Here is a 16,672-nt window from a genome sequence, read left to right on the forward strand (position 1 = left end):
GCTGCCAAATTGCTTCTTGTCACAAAACTGGTCCCGCCCACTATCGGTCTTCCAGGTCCGGGTCAACGTAGTATGGCCGTTGAGCAGTTTCTCTTTGGCCCACTCTTTCTGGGTGGCGAAGTTGGACACTGGAGACTTGGGCTGGCTGTAGGAGCCGAGGGTAGGGGGCATCCAGCAGTTGTCAGAGTGGCCAAGCACCAAACACTCCTGGGTACACATCTCTGTAGCTTCCACTAGGCCTCTGGGTCCCAGGGGGCCATCTAGAGAGAGACAGAGAGAAGAAGAACAGGACACTCAATGTTAGTGTTACATTTCTGTAGCTCCGCCCACGCCTCTCTCTCCAGGACCAGAACAACCAGAACATTACTACTACAGAGACATAACATGGTAATACTGATAGTACTATAGAGACATAACAAGGTAATACTGATAGTACTATAGAGATATAACAAGGTAATACTGTTAGTACTACAGAGATATAACAAGGTAATGCTGATAGTACTACAGAGATATAACAAGATAATACTGTTAGTACTACAGAGATATAACAAGGTAATGCTGATAGTACTACAGAGATATAACAAGATAATACTGTTAGTACTACAGAGATATAACAAGGTAATGCTGATAGTACTACAGAGATATAACAAGGTAATACTGTTAGTACTACAGAGACATAACAAGGTAATACTGTTACTACTACAGAGACATAACAAGGTAATACTGTTAGTACTACAGAGATATAACAAGGGAATACTGTTACTACTACAGAGACATAACAAGGTAATACTGATAGTACTACAGAGATATAACAAGGTAATGCTGATAGTACTACAGAGATATAACAAGGTAATACTGTTAGTACTACAGAGACATAACAAGGTAATACTGTTACTACTACAGAGACATAACAAGGTAATACTGTTAGTACTACAGAGATATAACAAGGGAATACTGTTACTACTACAGAGGCATAACAAGGTAATACTGATAGTACTACAGATATATATAACAAGGTAATACTGTTACTACTACAGAGACATAACAAGGTAATACTGTTAGTACTACAGATATATAACAAGGTAATACTGTTACTACTACAGAGACATAACAAGGTAATACTGTTAGTACTACAGAGATATAACAAGGTAATACTGTTACTACTACAGAGACAAAACAAGGTAATACCACTGTTACTACTACAGAGGCATAACAAGGTAATACTGATAGTACTACAGAGATATAACAAGGTAATGCTGTTACTACTACAGAGACATAACAAGGTTATACTGTTACCACTACAGAGACATAACAAGGTAATACTGATAGTACTATAGAGATATAAAAAGGTAATACTGTTACTCCTACAGAGATATAACAAGATAATACTGATACTACTACAGAGATATAACAATAAAATACTGATAGTACAACAGATATATATAACAATGTAATACTGATAGTACTATAGAGATATAACAAGGTAATACTGTTAGTACTACAGAGACATTACAAGGTAATACTGATAGTACTAAAGAGATATAACAAGGTAATACTGATAGTACTAAAGCGATATAACAGGGTAATACTGTTAGTACTACAGAGATATAACAAGGTACTACTGTTAGTGCTATAGAGATATAACAAGGTAATACTGATAGTACTACAGATACATAACAAGGTAATACTGATAGTACTACAGAGACGTAACAAGGTAATACTGATAGTACTACAGAGATATAACAAGGTAATACTGTTAGTACTATAGAGATATAACAGGGTAATACTGATAGTACTACAGAGATATAACAAGGTAATACTGTTAGTACTACAGAGATATAACAAGATAATACTGATAGTACTACAGAGATATAACAAGATAATACTGTTAGTACTATAGAGATATAACAAGATAATACTGATAGTACTACAGATACATAACAAGGTAATACTGATAGTACTATACAGGTGCTATACAGTGACCATAACTAATGACAGAATTAATTTAACAGTTATATATTAGTCTTGTAAACAAAGTTGAATATTTAATATTGTGTCATTGTAGAACTACTACAACCTTCTCCATCTGTCACATTATTTCTGTCCTTCAGGCTCGGGAGACATCCCTCTTGAAATCTGAAACGCATTCTAATCCACTCAACTCATAAAAACGCTTTTAGATCAAATCAACATTTTTAGCTCCCGCAAAACCTAATTGTGTAAAACGCGGCAAGACACCATTAGCGCTAGTTGTTGCCGACCTCATATATAATTCATACCCGAGGCCTTGTGAGCAAGTGTTAATTTATGTTCTGCACAAACAAAGAGCAGCTTCTGAAGACCGGGCACATTGCTTATTAATTAACTAGCAAAAATACTTGTTATAAAGTCAATATTTAAAAGGTTGTGAACTGTTCCTTAAGTCAGTTTAGCTTCAAATTTCACGTTGAGAAGGTGGGAGAAACGTCAAGTGGAACAAAGCGAAAGGAGGTAACAATGCAGGGTTTTGCTCAACAGGCTTCTCCTGGGATAAGAAATATGTGAGGTGGACAGAATATTAAACTGTTTCTTCACTGAAACTCTACCACAACAAAAGACATATGTGAAATGGATAGAAACTCACCTGTTTCTACACGGAAACTCTACCACAACAGACATATGTGAAATGGATAGAAAATCAACAGTTTCTTCATTGAAACTACCACAACAGACATATGTGAAATGGATAGAAAATCACCTGTTTCTTCACTGAAACTCTACCACAACAGACACATGTGAAATGGATAGAAAATCACCTGTTTCTACACTGAAACTCTACCACAACAGACATATGTGAAATGGATAGAAAATCAACTGTTTCTTCATTGAAACTCTACCACAACAGACATATGTGAAATGGATAGAAAATCACCTGTTTCAACACTGAAACTCTACCACAACAGACATATGTGAAATTGATAGAAAATCACCTGTTTCTACACTGAAACTCTAACACAACAGACATATGTGAAATGGATAGAAAATCAACTGTTTCTTCATTGAAACTCTACCACAACAGACATATGTGAAATGGATAGAAAATCAACTGTTTCTTCATTGAAACTCTTCCACAACAGACATACATGAAATGGATAGAAAATCACATGTTTCTTCATTGAAACTCTACCACAACAGACATATGTGAAATGGATAGAAAATTAACTGTTTCTTCACTGAAACTCTACCACAACAGACATATGTGAAATGGATAGAAAATTAACTGTTTCTTCACTGAAACTCTACCACAACAGACACATGTGAAATGGATAGAAAATCACCTGTTTCTCCACTGAAACTCTACCACAACAGACATGTGTGAAATGGATAGAAAATCACCTGTTTCTTCACTGAAACTCTACCACAACAGACATATGTGATATGGACAGAAAAATCACCTATTTCTAAACTCAATTTCTATCCACAACAACCACTACCAAAAAAAAACCCAACAACGACAGAACAGAATATATCATTTCCTTTGAAATACTAAAAAGTTAAAGATCATTCGAAATTCTGCCAATAGAAATGACGGTACTTCTGGAAGCCAAAATAAAAAGCTGAAATATGCATATGTCATGTTTTTTTTAAAAAGAAGCCTTTTCAGCCTTAAATGGAAAACATTTTCTAAATGCCATGTCTGGCATCAGTACAGAAGGTATTGTCTTCACTTAGTTCAGAATCATCCTTGAGACAGATGCCACACGACTTGGCAGGAAGACGGAAATGAATAAATGATCTTCTTGGGACTAAATGATTTCACTAGCTTTGGTTGGACAGAGCAGGAACATAGAGGAGTGATACAAACTAGTATCTACAACATCTTGATATCTCCGTTATCCTTTAAAAGATGGTAAATGTAGCTTCTGCCTCATATGGTTCGCTATTCCCTATATGGTGCGCCCTGGTCTAAAGTAGTGCACTATATAGGGAATTGGGTTCTATAGGGTTCTGGTCTAAAGTAGTGCACTATATAGGGAATAGGGTTCTATAGGGTTCTGGTCAAAAGTAGTGCACTACATAGGGAATAGGGTTCCATAGGGTCCTGGTCAAAAGTAGTGCACTATATAGGGAATAGGGTTCCATAGGGCCCTGGTCAAAAGTAGTGCACTATATAGGGAATAGGGTTCCATAGGGCCCTGGTCAAAAGTAGTGCACTATATAGGGAATAGGGTGCCATTCGGGACTCAGACAATATTTACGAAGGGTTGGGTAAATCCCTTCAACCTTATTGTCACGTTGGTATGAATAATTCGGGAGACAGGCGCAGGAATGCGTAATAGTTTTTTTTTTTATTCAGCCCAAATTACAGCGTGCCGTGTAAAGGCAAAGGGGACGAAGACCAAACAAACACCTAACACAAAAACACAGGGTTGAAACCCAGACAAAAAAGAGCGAAGAGTACCTCGAATAAATAACACAATCGCACAATGATTATCACACGGGACGAGACCCCGTAATCGTCTGCGCAATCCACAAGGGCACGAAAGCCCAAATACAACAAGGCAAATGTACTCACGCGACCAACGGACAGTGTAACACTAATCGACAGCCCGAGTCTGAAACAAAGGGCACATTTTATACAAATGCAATCAGTGGGAACGGGGACCAGGTCTGCGCAATGACACAGTTCCGGACTGATCCGTGACACTTATTAGCTACCAAAGATACACAGTTGCTGGCGACAACAGAAAATGCTCTAGGTAATATCTTTTCAATTCTTTTCGAGATGACACAAGAATATTCACCAAAGGTCTGCATTCAAACCTCATTCAACCTCATTGTCAATGTTCTGTATAGGGGCTACCAGAGAGTTCCATGTAGTCATGTTACCTGGGCTACCAGAGAGTTCCATGTAGTCATGTTACCTGGGCTACCAGAGAGTTCCATGTAGTCATGTTACCTGGGCTACCAGAGAGTTCCATGTAGTCATGTTACCTGGGCTACCAGAGAGTTCCATGTAGTCATGTTACCTGGGCTACCAGAGAGTTCCATGTAGTCATGTTACCTGGGCTACGAGAGAGTTCCATGTAGTCATGTTACCTGGGCTCCATCACTTATTTCAGGAACTACAGCCTAAAAACCACCTAGCCAAAATGTTCCAGACCTTCACTCTTCCCTCCTTTCTACTGCACTGTACATCAAGTTGTAATGTTCATCATCAGTTTCCTTGGATTTCTAGCTCTGTTTCATCACACATACCTTGTATAATCCTCCTAATAGATGACCCCTTTGATGGTCCCAGAGCCCACTGGTCCATGGAGCCCCAACCCTCAGCACAGACACTCCATCCATCCATCAGTCCAGACACGTCATCCATTCCTCAGTCCAGACACATCATCCATCCCTCAGTCCAGACACATCATCCATTCCTCAGTCCAGACACATCATCCATCCCTCAGTCCAGACACATCATCCATCCCTCAGTCCAGACACATCATCCATCCCTCAGTCCAGACACATCATCCATCCCTCAGTCCAGACACATCATCCATCCCTCAGTCCAGACAGGGGATCTGTCCATCAGTCCAGACAAGTGATCTGTCCCTCATTCCAGACAGGTGATCTGTCCCTCAGTCCAGACAGGTGATCTGTCCCTCAGTCCAGACACATCATCCATCCCTCAGTCCAGACAGGTGATCTGTCCCTCAGTCCAGACAGGTGATCTGTCCCTCAGTCCAGACACATCATCCATCCCTCAGTCCAGACACATCATCCATCCCTCAGTCCAGACAGGTGATCTGTCCCTCAGTCCAGACAGGTGATCTGTCCCTCAGTCCAGACACATCATCCATCACTCAGTCCAGACAGGTGATCGGTCCCTCAGTCCAGACAGGTGATCTGTCCCTCAGTCCAGACAGGTGATCTGTCCCTCAGTCCAGACACATCATCCATCCCTCAGTCCAGACAGATGATCTATCCCTCAGTCCAGACAGGTGATCTGTCCCTCAGTCCAGACAGGTGATCTGTCCCTCAGTCCACACAGGTGATCCAGTGACAGCCATCCATGTCCACTGAACTACAGCCCAATCAACCACTACAGCCCAATCAACCACTACAGCCCAATCAACCCACACACAGAGTGTTTAAAGACACGTGTGGTTGTGTTGTTTAACATGTACATGTTTGAGTCTGTGTGAACGTATTAATGGTTAGTGATCATATATCAGAAGAGACAATGATGATGTCTAACATTCAATACAAATATGTGCTGTGTCTTTAATGACCAAAGCCTAAAGGAGGAATCCGAAGGCGTGGAAGAAAGACAAAGTAATTCCACCGTCTAAAAATTATAAAGCACCTTTTGCTGGCTCTTTAACGGCCTCCCAATCAGTTTGCTGCCTGTTTTTAGTAAACACATGGCGAAAATGTTGTTTGAACAAGTAACCTGCTCTTTATCAGAGATCAAGTTAACTACTGACTTTCAGTATGCATATTGAGAAGGGCACTCCAATTTGTACTGCACTGACTTAGATGACTGATGATTGGTTTTTTAAAAAAATGGATAATAAAAAAGACGATAGGTGGAGCTGCATTGTTATATTTCAGAATTAATGTTATTGATAATACATTGTTAATGATGAACTCACTTGCTGTGGCTTTACATCACCTGGCATCACATGGTTGGAGAAATATTTAACCAATAGAACCCAGAGAATGTTCGTCAATGGAAGCTTCTCTAACATCAGGTGTGTACAGTGCGGTGTCCCTCAGGGCAGTTGCCTTGGGCCACTACTCTTTTCTATTTTTTTTTTTTACAAATGATTTGCCACTCACTATGCTTCCAAGTTCCTATAGTACCAGGTAACTGACACGTGACAGCCAATGGACATTTTCCTTCAAATGTCCACCTCCTTGACAACACTCAGCTTAGCTGTTTGAGTTGTCATTTAACCAGTTTAATACTGTATGCTATCATCAGTCACCCTTCAGAGACACATATAACCACTAGTTAAACAAATAACAGTACATTTACAAAGCCTGCCATCCATGCTGCTCTTTCCATCAAACCTCATAGGACTGGCAATAATCAACGTTAATTTAATCCATCCCTCTCCCTCCTCTTCTGCTTCTCTCACTCCTCTTCTTCTCTCCCTCCTCTTCTTCTCTCCCTCCTCTTCTTCTTTCCCTCTTCTTCTTCTCTCCCTCCTCTTCTTCTCTCCCTCCTCTTCTTCACTAGCCCCCTCTTCTTCTCTAGCCTCCTCTTCTCTCCCTCCTCTTTTCTCCCGCCATCTCTAGCCTCCTCTAGCTACTCAACCAAATTTGATTACTGTCTTTTATCATAAAGGATACAAAAACGGGAGGCCCTTGTCTGTGAGACATCGGCGGGGAAGAATGGAAGGAAGGAAGGCAGAAGCAGCTGTGGAACCCTCCAGGGTCATTCATGCCGAGGACAGCGTGAATTGATGTCGTTGTGCCAGCCTTTTGTGTCTTTAATAACAACATGTCGCCTTGCTCCGTCAACGTTCTGGGAGCCCTTGGCTTTAAACGTAGTGATTCCAGACCCTTTAAACCATCCGAAATCATTTTCCATGTCCAGATTGTTCTGGGGCCATAGAAATGACTGAAATAAGATGACGGGAGTCACAATGGGAGTCACTCATCTCCCCTCCTCTCCTCTCCTCTGTTCTCCTCTTGTCTCCCCCTTCCCCTCCTCACCCCCCCCTTCCCTCTCCCCCTTCCCCTCCTCTCTCCTCCCCCTCCCCTTCCCTCCTGTCTCTCCTTTTCCTCCACTCTCCCCTCTCCTCCACTCCATGTAGGGTAGCAGTCCGTCCCAATAACTCTAGATAATGAGCTCGTGAGGAGCCTGGCAGAGCGACACATTATCATGGTGACATGAGGAATAGCAGGAGGGGTAGGAAGAGGAGAGGGGACGGGGGGGATTAGAGAGGGTGACAGGAAGATTAATTTCCCAAAATGAGATTGGAGAGAGAGGAAGACAGGAGCGAGCTGAGGAGTGAGTGAAGTAAATGGCAGACTGGGGATGGGAGTGGTTTTGGAAGTGGGAGTGGAAATGGGAATAGGAATGGTAGTGGGAGTGGGAGTGGGAATGAGAGTGGTAGTGGGAGTGGGAATGGTAGTGGGAATGGGAGTGAGTGGGATTGATAGTGGGAATGGGAATGGGAGTGTGAGTGGGAATGGGAGTGTGCATGATAGTGGGAGTGGTAGTGGTAGTGGGATTGGGAGTGGGAGTGGGAATGGGAATTGGAATGGGAGTGGGAGTGGGAATGCTAGTGGGAATGATAGTGGGAGTGGGAATGCTAGTGTGCATGGTAGTGGAAGTGGGAATGGAAGTGGGAATGGGAATAGGGATGGGAATGAGAATATGGATGGAAGTGGAGTGGGAGTGGGAATGGGAGTGGGAGTGGTAGTGGGAGTGGCTACTTCGTTGGTAAGTGGACTAGCGTACATAACAGGAAAATGTAGCCCGACAATAATGAAATCAGAGAAATGGTATCTAGCAATATTTTTTGTAACGTCAGTTGAGTTGACTTAAAAAAAAAAATAATCACGCTACAGATTGCTTTTACTTCCTGTTTCGCTCCGATTGGGTACACCCTCAATGGCCGCCAGTCCACCCATTATGCCATTATTGACTTGAACGGAGAGGACAAATCGTTAGATTGTATATCTATGAATGTACTACACCACTACACAGATATAAGACCAACTTAATGGTACCTTTCTTCTTTTAAATACAAGTCTGTTACCACAGCAACTGTTTCCTCACCAAACAGCCATCATGTTCTGTTTCCTTACGATGTTTCCTAAATGACACCCTATTCACTATGTAGTATACTATAGTGCACTACGTAGGGAATAAGGTTCTATAGGGCTCTGGTCCAAAGTAGTGCACTACGTAGGGAATAGGGTTCTATAGGGCTCTGGTCCAAAGTAGTGCACTACGTAGGGAATATGTTTCTATAGGGCTCGGTCCAAAGTAGTGCACTACGTAGGGAATATGGTTCTATAGAGCTCTGGTCAAAGTAGTGCACTACGTAGGGAATAGGGTGCCATTTGAGCGTCAAGACGGAGCCTCTCAGTTTCGTCCGTTAATCAGATGTAAATTGAGCGTTTCTATTCCTCCGATGTAATAGCCTCTCCATTACCATGTAGATTGGAGGAGAGTCACACGGGAGAGCCAATCAGAATCTCCACATGGGCACGGGACAATTTCCACTCTTCGTCTCACCAGCTATAGCGACCTGCTGTCAAGGTGCTTGGCACCCAAAACAAGGCCTGATTGAGTCATCCCCTGTGTCCCAAAAAACTGCAACCCCCTAGATCCATCCGTATGTGCCTCTGGTTCTAAGCAGTGCACTACATAGGGAAATAGACTGCAATTTGTGATAAAGCCAGGGTGTGATTGAGACATCACATCCGAGGAACCCCTGTCATCTGGTCTCCATTGTCTGTGTCAAACTACACCCTTTCCCCCATTCAGTGCACTACATTAGACCAGGACCCATAGGGTAGTAGTGGACTATATAGGGTCCCATTGAGGATATATATTGGATGTAGGCCTGATTTAGACAAGGACATATCAAACAGAAGGGAATCATATTGTCAACAGTATACATGGAACAGGTTCCCATTGAGGATATATATTGGACGTAGGCCTGATTTAGACAAGGCCAGTCCAAGTGAATCATATAGTCTCAGACTCTGAGCCTTAACGAAGTAGAGGTACTGAAGCCTCTCTATAACGTCCAGGACAGTCAAATGAACGAACAGATGTAGGATCTTAATTCGATCACCCTTCTCGTTGCAAAAAAAACAAACTTTGAAGTGTATTCGGGGTTTAAAAAGACGTCTAAAGTTTGTAATTTACACTTTAAATTATCAGAATTGATTTGCCCCTTAAACCAACAATGTATCCACCACTTCTAAAATGTTAATATTTTATAATCCAAACTATAAATCGTGTTTCCTGTTGCAGCAGGATGATTTTCCAGGTGTGAGAAACTGACACTGCCTATGAATATCGTCAACAAACCCAGAAGTGAAACTGAACTCTCTGTAGCAGAGTGAGGACAAAACTAATCTAGGGCAAAAGTCCACAGTCGGACTGGTAAAGGAACAACGCCAGTCCATCAGAGAGGATTTACTATACGTCTCGGTATGTATCTGTAAGTATTGGTATGTATTGGTGTGTATTGGTGTGTATTGGTATGTATTGGTATGTATCGGTATGTATTGGTATGAATTGGTACGTATTGGTACGTATCGGTATGTATTGGTGTGTATTGGTATGTATTGGTATGTATCGGTATGTATTGGTGTGTATTGGTATGTATTGGTATGTATTGGTATGTATCGGTATGTATTGGTGTGTATTGGTATGTATTGGTATGTATCGGTATGTATTGGTATGTATTGGTACGTATTGGTACGTATCGGTATGTATTGGTGTGTATTGGTATGTATTGGTATGTATTGGTATGTATTGGTATGTATCGGTATGTATTGGTGTGTATTGGTATGTATTGGTATGTATCGGTATGTATTGGTATGTATTGGTACGTATTGGTGTGTATTGGTATGTATTGGTGTGTATTGGTATGTATTGGTATGTATCGGTATGTATTGGTATGTATTGGTACGTATTGGTACGTATCGGTCTGTATTGGTGTGTATTGGTATGTATTGGTATGTATCGGTATGTATTGGTGTGTATTGGTATGTATTGGTGTGTATTGGTATGTATTGGTATGTATCGGTATGTATTGGTATGTATTGGTACGTATTGGTACGTATCGGTATGTATTGGTATGTATCGGTTTGTATCGGTATGTATCGGTATGTATTGGTATGTATCGGTACGTATTGGTACGTATTGGTACGTATCGGTACGTATCGGTATGTATTGGTACGTATCGGTATGTATTGGTACGTATCGGTACGTATCGGTATGTATTGGTACGTATTGGTACGTATCGGTATGTATTGGTACGTATCGGTACGTATCGGTATGTATTGGTACGTATCGGTATGTATTGGTACGTATCGGTATGTATTGGTACGTATTGGTGTGTATTGGTACGTATTGGTGTGTATTGGTGTGTATTGGAGGGCTGATGTCTGTCTAGAACCAGTCTGTCTTTAACCATCGTACGGGCAGTCTCCCATTGACCTCCATTCACAATGATGAGTACACACACACACACACACACATGCACACAGATACACACACACACACACGCACGCACACACACACACGCACGCACGCACGCACACAAACACACAGACACACACACGCACACATATACACACACACATAAGCACGCACACAAATACACACACACACAGATACACACACACACAGACACACGTACACAGTCACCAATTGACCTCCTGTCTCTCTGATGTCACCTACCAACGGCTGTTGTGTCAAGATGCTGGTGCCAGATGGAGGAGAGATCTACATTATAAATACACACTATACTGGGGGGGGGGGATCTACATTATAAATACACACTATACTGGGGGGGGGGGAGATCTACAATATAAATACACACTATACTGGGGGGGGGGATCTACATTATAAATACACACTATACTGGGGGGGGGGATCTACAGTATAAATACACACTATACTGGGGGGGAGATCTACATTATAAATACACACTATACTGGGGGGGGGATCTACATTATAAATACACACTATACTGGGGGGGGGATCTACATTATAAATACACACTATACTGGGGGGGAGATCTACATTATAAATACACACTATACTGGGGGGAGATCTACATTATAAATACACACTATACTGGGGGGGGGGGATCTACAGTATAAATACACACTATACTGGGGGGGAGATCTACATTATAAATATACACTATACTGGGGGGGGGGATCTACATTATAAATACACACTATACTGGGGGGGGGGGATCTACATTATAAATACACACTATACTGGGGGGGAGATCTACATTATAAATATACACTATACTGGGGGGGGGGATCTACATTATAAATACACACTATACTGGGGGGGGGGGATCTACATTATAAATACACACTATACTGGGGGGGAGATCTACATTATAAATACACACTATACTGGGGGGGGGAGATCTACATTATAAATACACACTATACTGGGGGGGAGATCTACATTATAAATACACACTATACTGGGGGGGGGGGGAGATCTACATTATAAATACACACTATACTGGGGGGGGGGGAGATCTACATTATAAATACACACTATACTGGGGGAGGAGATCTACATTATAAATACACACTATACTGGGGGGGGGGGGATCTACATTATAAATACACACTATACTGGGGGGGGGATCTACATTATAAATACACACTATACTGGGGGGGGGAGATCTACATTATAAATACACACTATACTGGGGGGGGGGGGAGATCTACATTATAAATACACACTATACTGGGGGGGGGGGAGATCTACATTATAAATACACACTATACTGGGGGAGGAGATCTACATTATAAATACACACTATACTGGGGGGGGGAGATCTACATTATAAATACACACTATACTGGGGGGGGAGATCTACATTATAAATACACACTATACTGGGGGGGGATCTACATTATAAATACACACTATACTGGGGGGGGAGACCTACATTATAAATACACACTATACTGGGGGGGGGAGATCTACATTATAAATACACACTATACTGGGGGGGGGGGGAGATCTACATTATAAATACACACTATACTGGGGGGGGGGGAGATCTACATTATAAATACACACTATACTGGGGGGAGGATCTACATTATAAATACACACTATACTGGGGGGGAGATCTACATTATAAATACACACTATACTGGGGGGGAGATCTACATTATAAATACACACTATACTGGGGGGGGGAGATCTACATTATAAATACACACTATACTGGGGGGGGGGAGATCTACATTATAAATACACACTATACTGGGGGGGGAGATCTACATTATAAATACACACTATACTGGGGGGGGGAGATCTACATTATAAATACACACTATACTGGGGGGAGATCTACATTATAAATACACACTATACTGGGGGGGGGGAGATCTACATTATAAATACACACTATACTGGGGGGGGAGATCTACATTATAAATACACACTATACTGGGGGGGGGGGAGATCTACATTATAAATACACACTATACTGGGGGGGGGGGGGAGATCTACATTATAAATACACACTATACTGGGGGGAGATCTACATTATAAATACACACTATACTGGGGGGGGGGAGATCTACATTATAAATACACACTATACTGGGGGGGGAGATCTACATTATAAATACACACTATACTGGGGGGGGGGAGATCTACATTATAAATACACACTATACTGGGGGGGGGGGGGAGATCTACATTATAAATACACACTATACTGGGGGGGGGGGGGGGAGATCTACATTATAAATACACACTATACTGGGGGGGGAGATCTACATTATAAATACACACTATACTGGGGGGGAGATCTACATTATAAATACACACTATACTGGGGGGGGAGATCTACATTATAAATACACACTATACTGGGGGGGAGATCTACATTATAAATACACACTATACTGGGGGGGGATCTACAATATAAATACACACTATACTGGGGGGGGGGGATCTACAATATAAATACACACTATACTGGGGGGGGGAGATCTACATTATAAATACACACTATACTGGGGGGGGGGGAGATCTACATTATAAATACACACTATACTGGGGGGGGGGGAGATCTACATTATAAATACACACTATACTGGGGGGGGGGGGGGAGATCTACATTATAAATACACACTATACTGGGGGGGGGGGGGGGAGATCTACATTATAAATACACACTATACTGGGGGGGAGATCTACATTATAAATATACACTATACTGGGGGGGGGGAGATCTACATTATAAATACACACTATACTGGGGGGGGGGATCTACATTATAAATACACACTATACTGGGGGGGGGAGATCTACATTATAAATACACACTATACTGGGGGGGAGATCTACATTATAAATACACACTATACTGGGGGGGGGGGATCTACATTATAAATACACACTATACTGGGGGGGAGATCTACATTATAAATACACACTATACTGGGGGGGGGAGATCTACATTATAAATACACACTATACTGGGGGGGGAGATCTACATTATAAATACACACTATACTGGGGGGGGGAGATCTACATTATAAATACACACTATACTGGGGGAGGAGATCTACATTATAAATACACACTATACTGGGGGGGGGGATCTACATTATAAATACACACTATACTGGGGGGGGGGGGGAGATCTACATTATAAATACACACTATACTGGGGGGGGGGGGGGGAGATCTACATTATAAATACACACTATACTGGGGGGGGAGATCTACATTATAAATACACACTATACTGGGGGGGGGAGATCTACATTATAAATACACACTATACTGGGGGGGGAGATCTACATTATAAATACACACTATACTGGGGGGGGAGATCTACATTATAAATACACACTATACTGGGGGGGGGATCTACAATTATAAATACACACTATACTGGGGGGGGGGATCTACATATAAATACACACTATACTGGGGGGGGGAGATCTACATTATAAATACACACTATACTGGGGGGGGGGAGATCTACATTATAAATACACACTATACTGGGGGGGGGGGAGATCTACATTATAAATACACACTATACTGGGGGGGGGGGGGAGATCTACATTATAAATACACACTATACTGGGGGGGGGGGGGGGAGATCTACATTATAAATACACACTATACTGGGGGGGGAGATCTACATTATAAATACACACTATACTGGGGGGGGGAGATCTACATTATAAATACACACTATACTGGGGGGGGAGATCTACATTATAAATACACACTATACTGGGGGGGGGAGATCTACATTATAAATACACACTATACTGGGGGGGAGATCTACATTATAAATACACACTATACTGGGGGGGAGATCTACATTATAAATACACACTATACTGGGGGGGGAGATCTACATTATAAATACACACTATACTGGGGGGGAGATCTACATATAAATACACACTATACTGGGGGGGGGAGATCTACATTATAAATACACACTATACTGGGGGGGGAGATCTACATTATAAATACTACACTATACTGGGGGGGGGGGATCTACATATAAATACACACTATACTGGGGGGGGGGATCTACATTATAAATACACACTATACTGGGGGGGGAGATCTACATTATAAATACACACTATACTGGGGGGGGAGATCTACATTATAAATACACACTATACTGGGGGGGGAGATCTACATTATAATATACAAATACTATCTAATACAGATCTAAATATCATAATATACACTATATACAGATCTACATTATAATACACTACACTACTGGGGGGGGGGGGGGGGGGTCACACTAGTATATACACTACTACTAAATTATAAATATATCTCACACTATACTGGGGGGGGGGATCTACATAAAGCAGGGTATAATACACACTTATATAATAACATACTACTATGGGGTATAATCTACATTATCACACTATACTGGGGGGAGAATCTACACACACACGGGGGGGAATCTACGATATACACACGGGGGGGGGGATCTACATTAAAAATACACTATCTGGGGGGGAGATACAATTACAAAATATATTTACTAATTAATTACTTAGATCTAACACTCTCATTATAAATAACTACCTATACTGGGGGGGGGGGGATCTACATCTACATAATATAAATACATACTACACTAATATCACATGTAAATACATATATCACATATCATATATACATCTACTATAAATAACACTAACGGGGGGGCGATCTACATTATAAATTACACACTATACTGGGGGGGGAGATCTACCATTATAAATACACACTATACTGGTGGGGGGGAGATCTACATTATAAATACTACACTCTTACTGGCGGAGGAGGATTCTACATCTATAAACTACACTATTACTGGCGGGGGGGAGATCTACATTATTAAATCACACTATACATTGGTGGGTGAGATCTACATTATAATATACACACTTACTGGTGGGGGGAGATCTACATTATAAATACACACTATACTGGGGGGGGGGGATCTACAATATAAATACACACTATACTGGGGGGGAGATCTACATTATAAATACACACTATACTGGGGGGGGAGATCTACATTATAAATACACACTATACTGGGGGGGGAGATCTACATTATAAATACACACTATACTGGGGGGGGGGGGAGATCTACATTATAAATACACACTATACTGGGGGGGGGGATCTACATTATAAATATACACTATACTGGGGGGGGGGGGAGATCTACATTATAAATACATACTATACTGGGGGGAGATCTACATTATAAATACACACTATACTGGGGGAGGAGATCTACATTATAAATACACACTATACTGGGGGGGGAGATCTACATTATAAATACACACTATACTGGGGGGGGGATCTACATTATAAATACACACTATACTGGGGGGGGAGATCTACATTATAAATACACACTATACTGGGGGGGGGAGATCTACATTATAA

The 16,672-nt window shown here is 41.6% G+C and overlaps 1 protein-coding gene across 2 annotated transcripts in view; it reads right to left on the reverse strand.

Moving 5' to 3' along the window:
* LOC110512986 (protocadherin-9) overlaps window positions 1-16,672 on the reverse strand; it is a 550,907-nt gene that overhangs the window by 2,036 nt on the left and 532,199 nt on the right. For both annotated transcript variants that reach the window (XM_036951478.1, XM_036951477.1), the window contains exon 5: window positions 1-260. This exon is cut by the window's left edge and continues 2,036 nt beyond it. In XM_036951478.1, the coding sequence (XP_036807373.1) occupies window positions 1-260 (260 nt within the window). The remainder of the gene's footprint in view (window positions 261-16,672) is intronic.

This window comes from Oncorhynchus mykiss, chromosome 18 (assembly GCF_013265735.2).
Source record: "Oncorhynchus mykiss isolate Arlee chromosome 18, USDA_OmykA_1.1, whole genome shotgun sequence".
Lineage (NCBI taxonomy): Eukaryota > Metazoa > Chordata > Actinopteri > Salmoniformes > Salmonidae > Oncorhynchus > Oncorhynchus mykiss.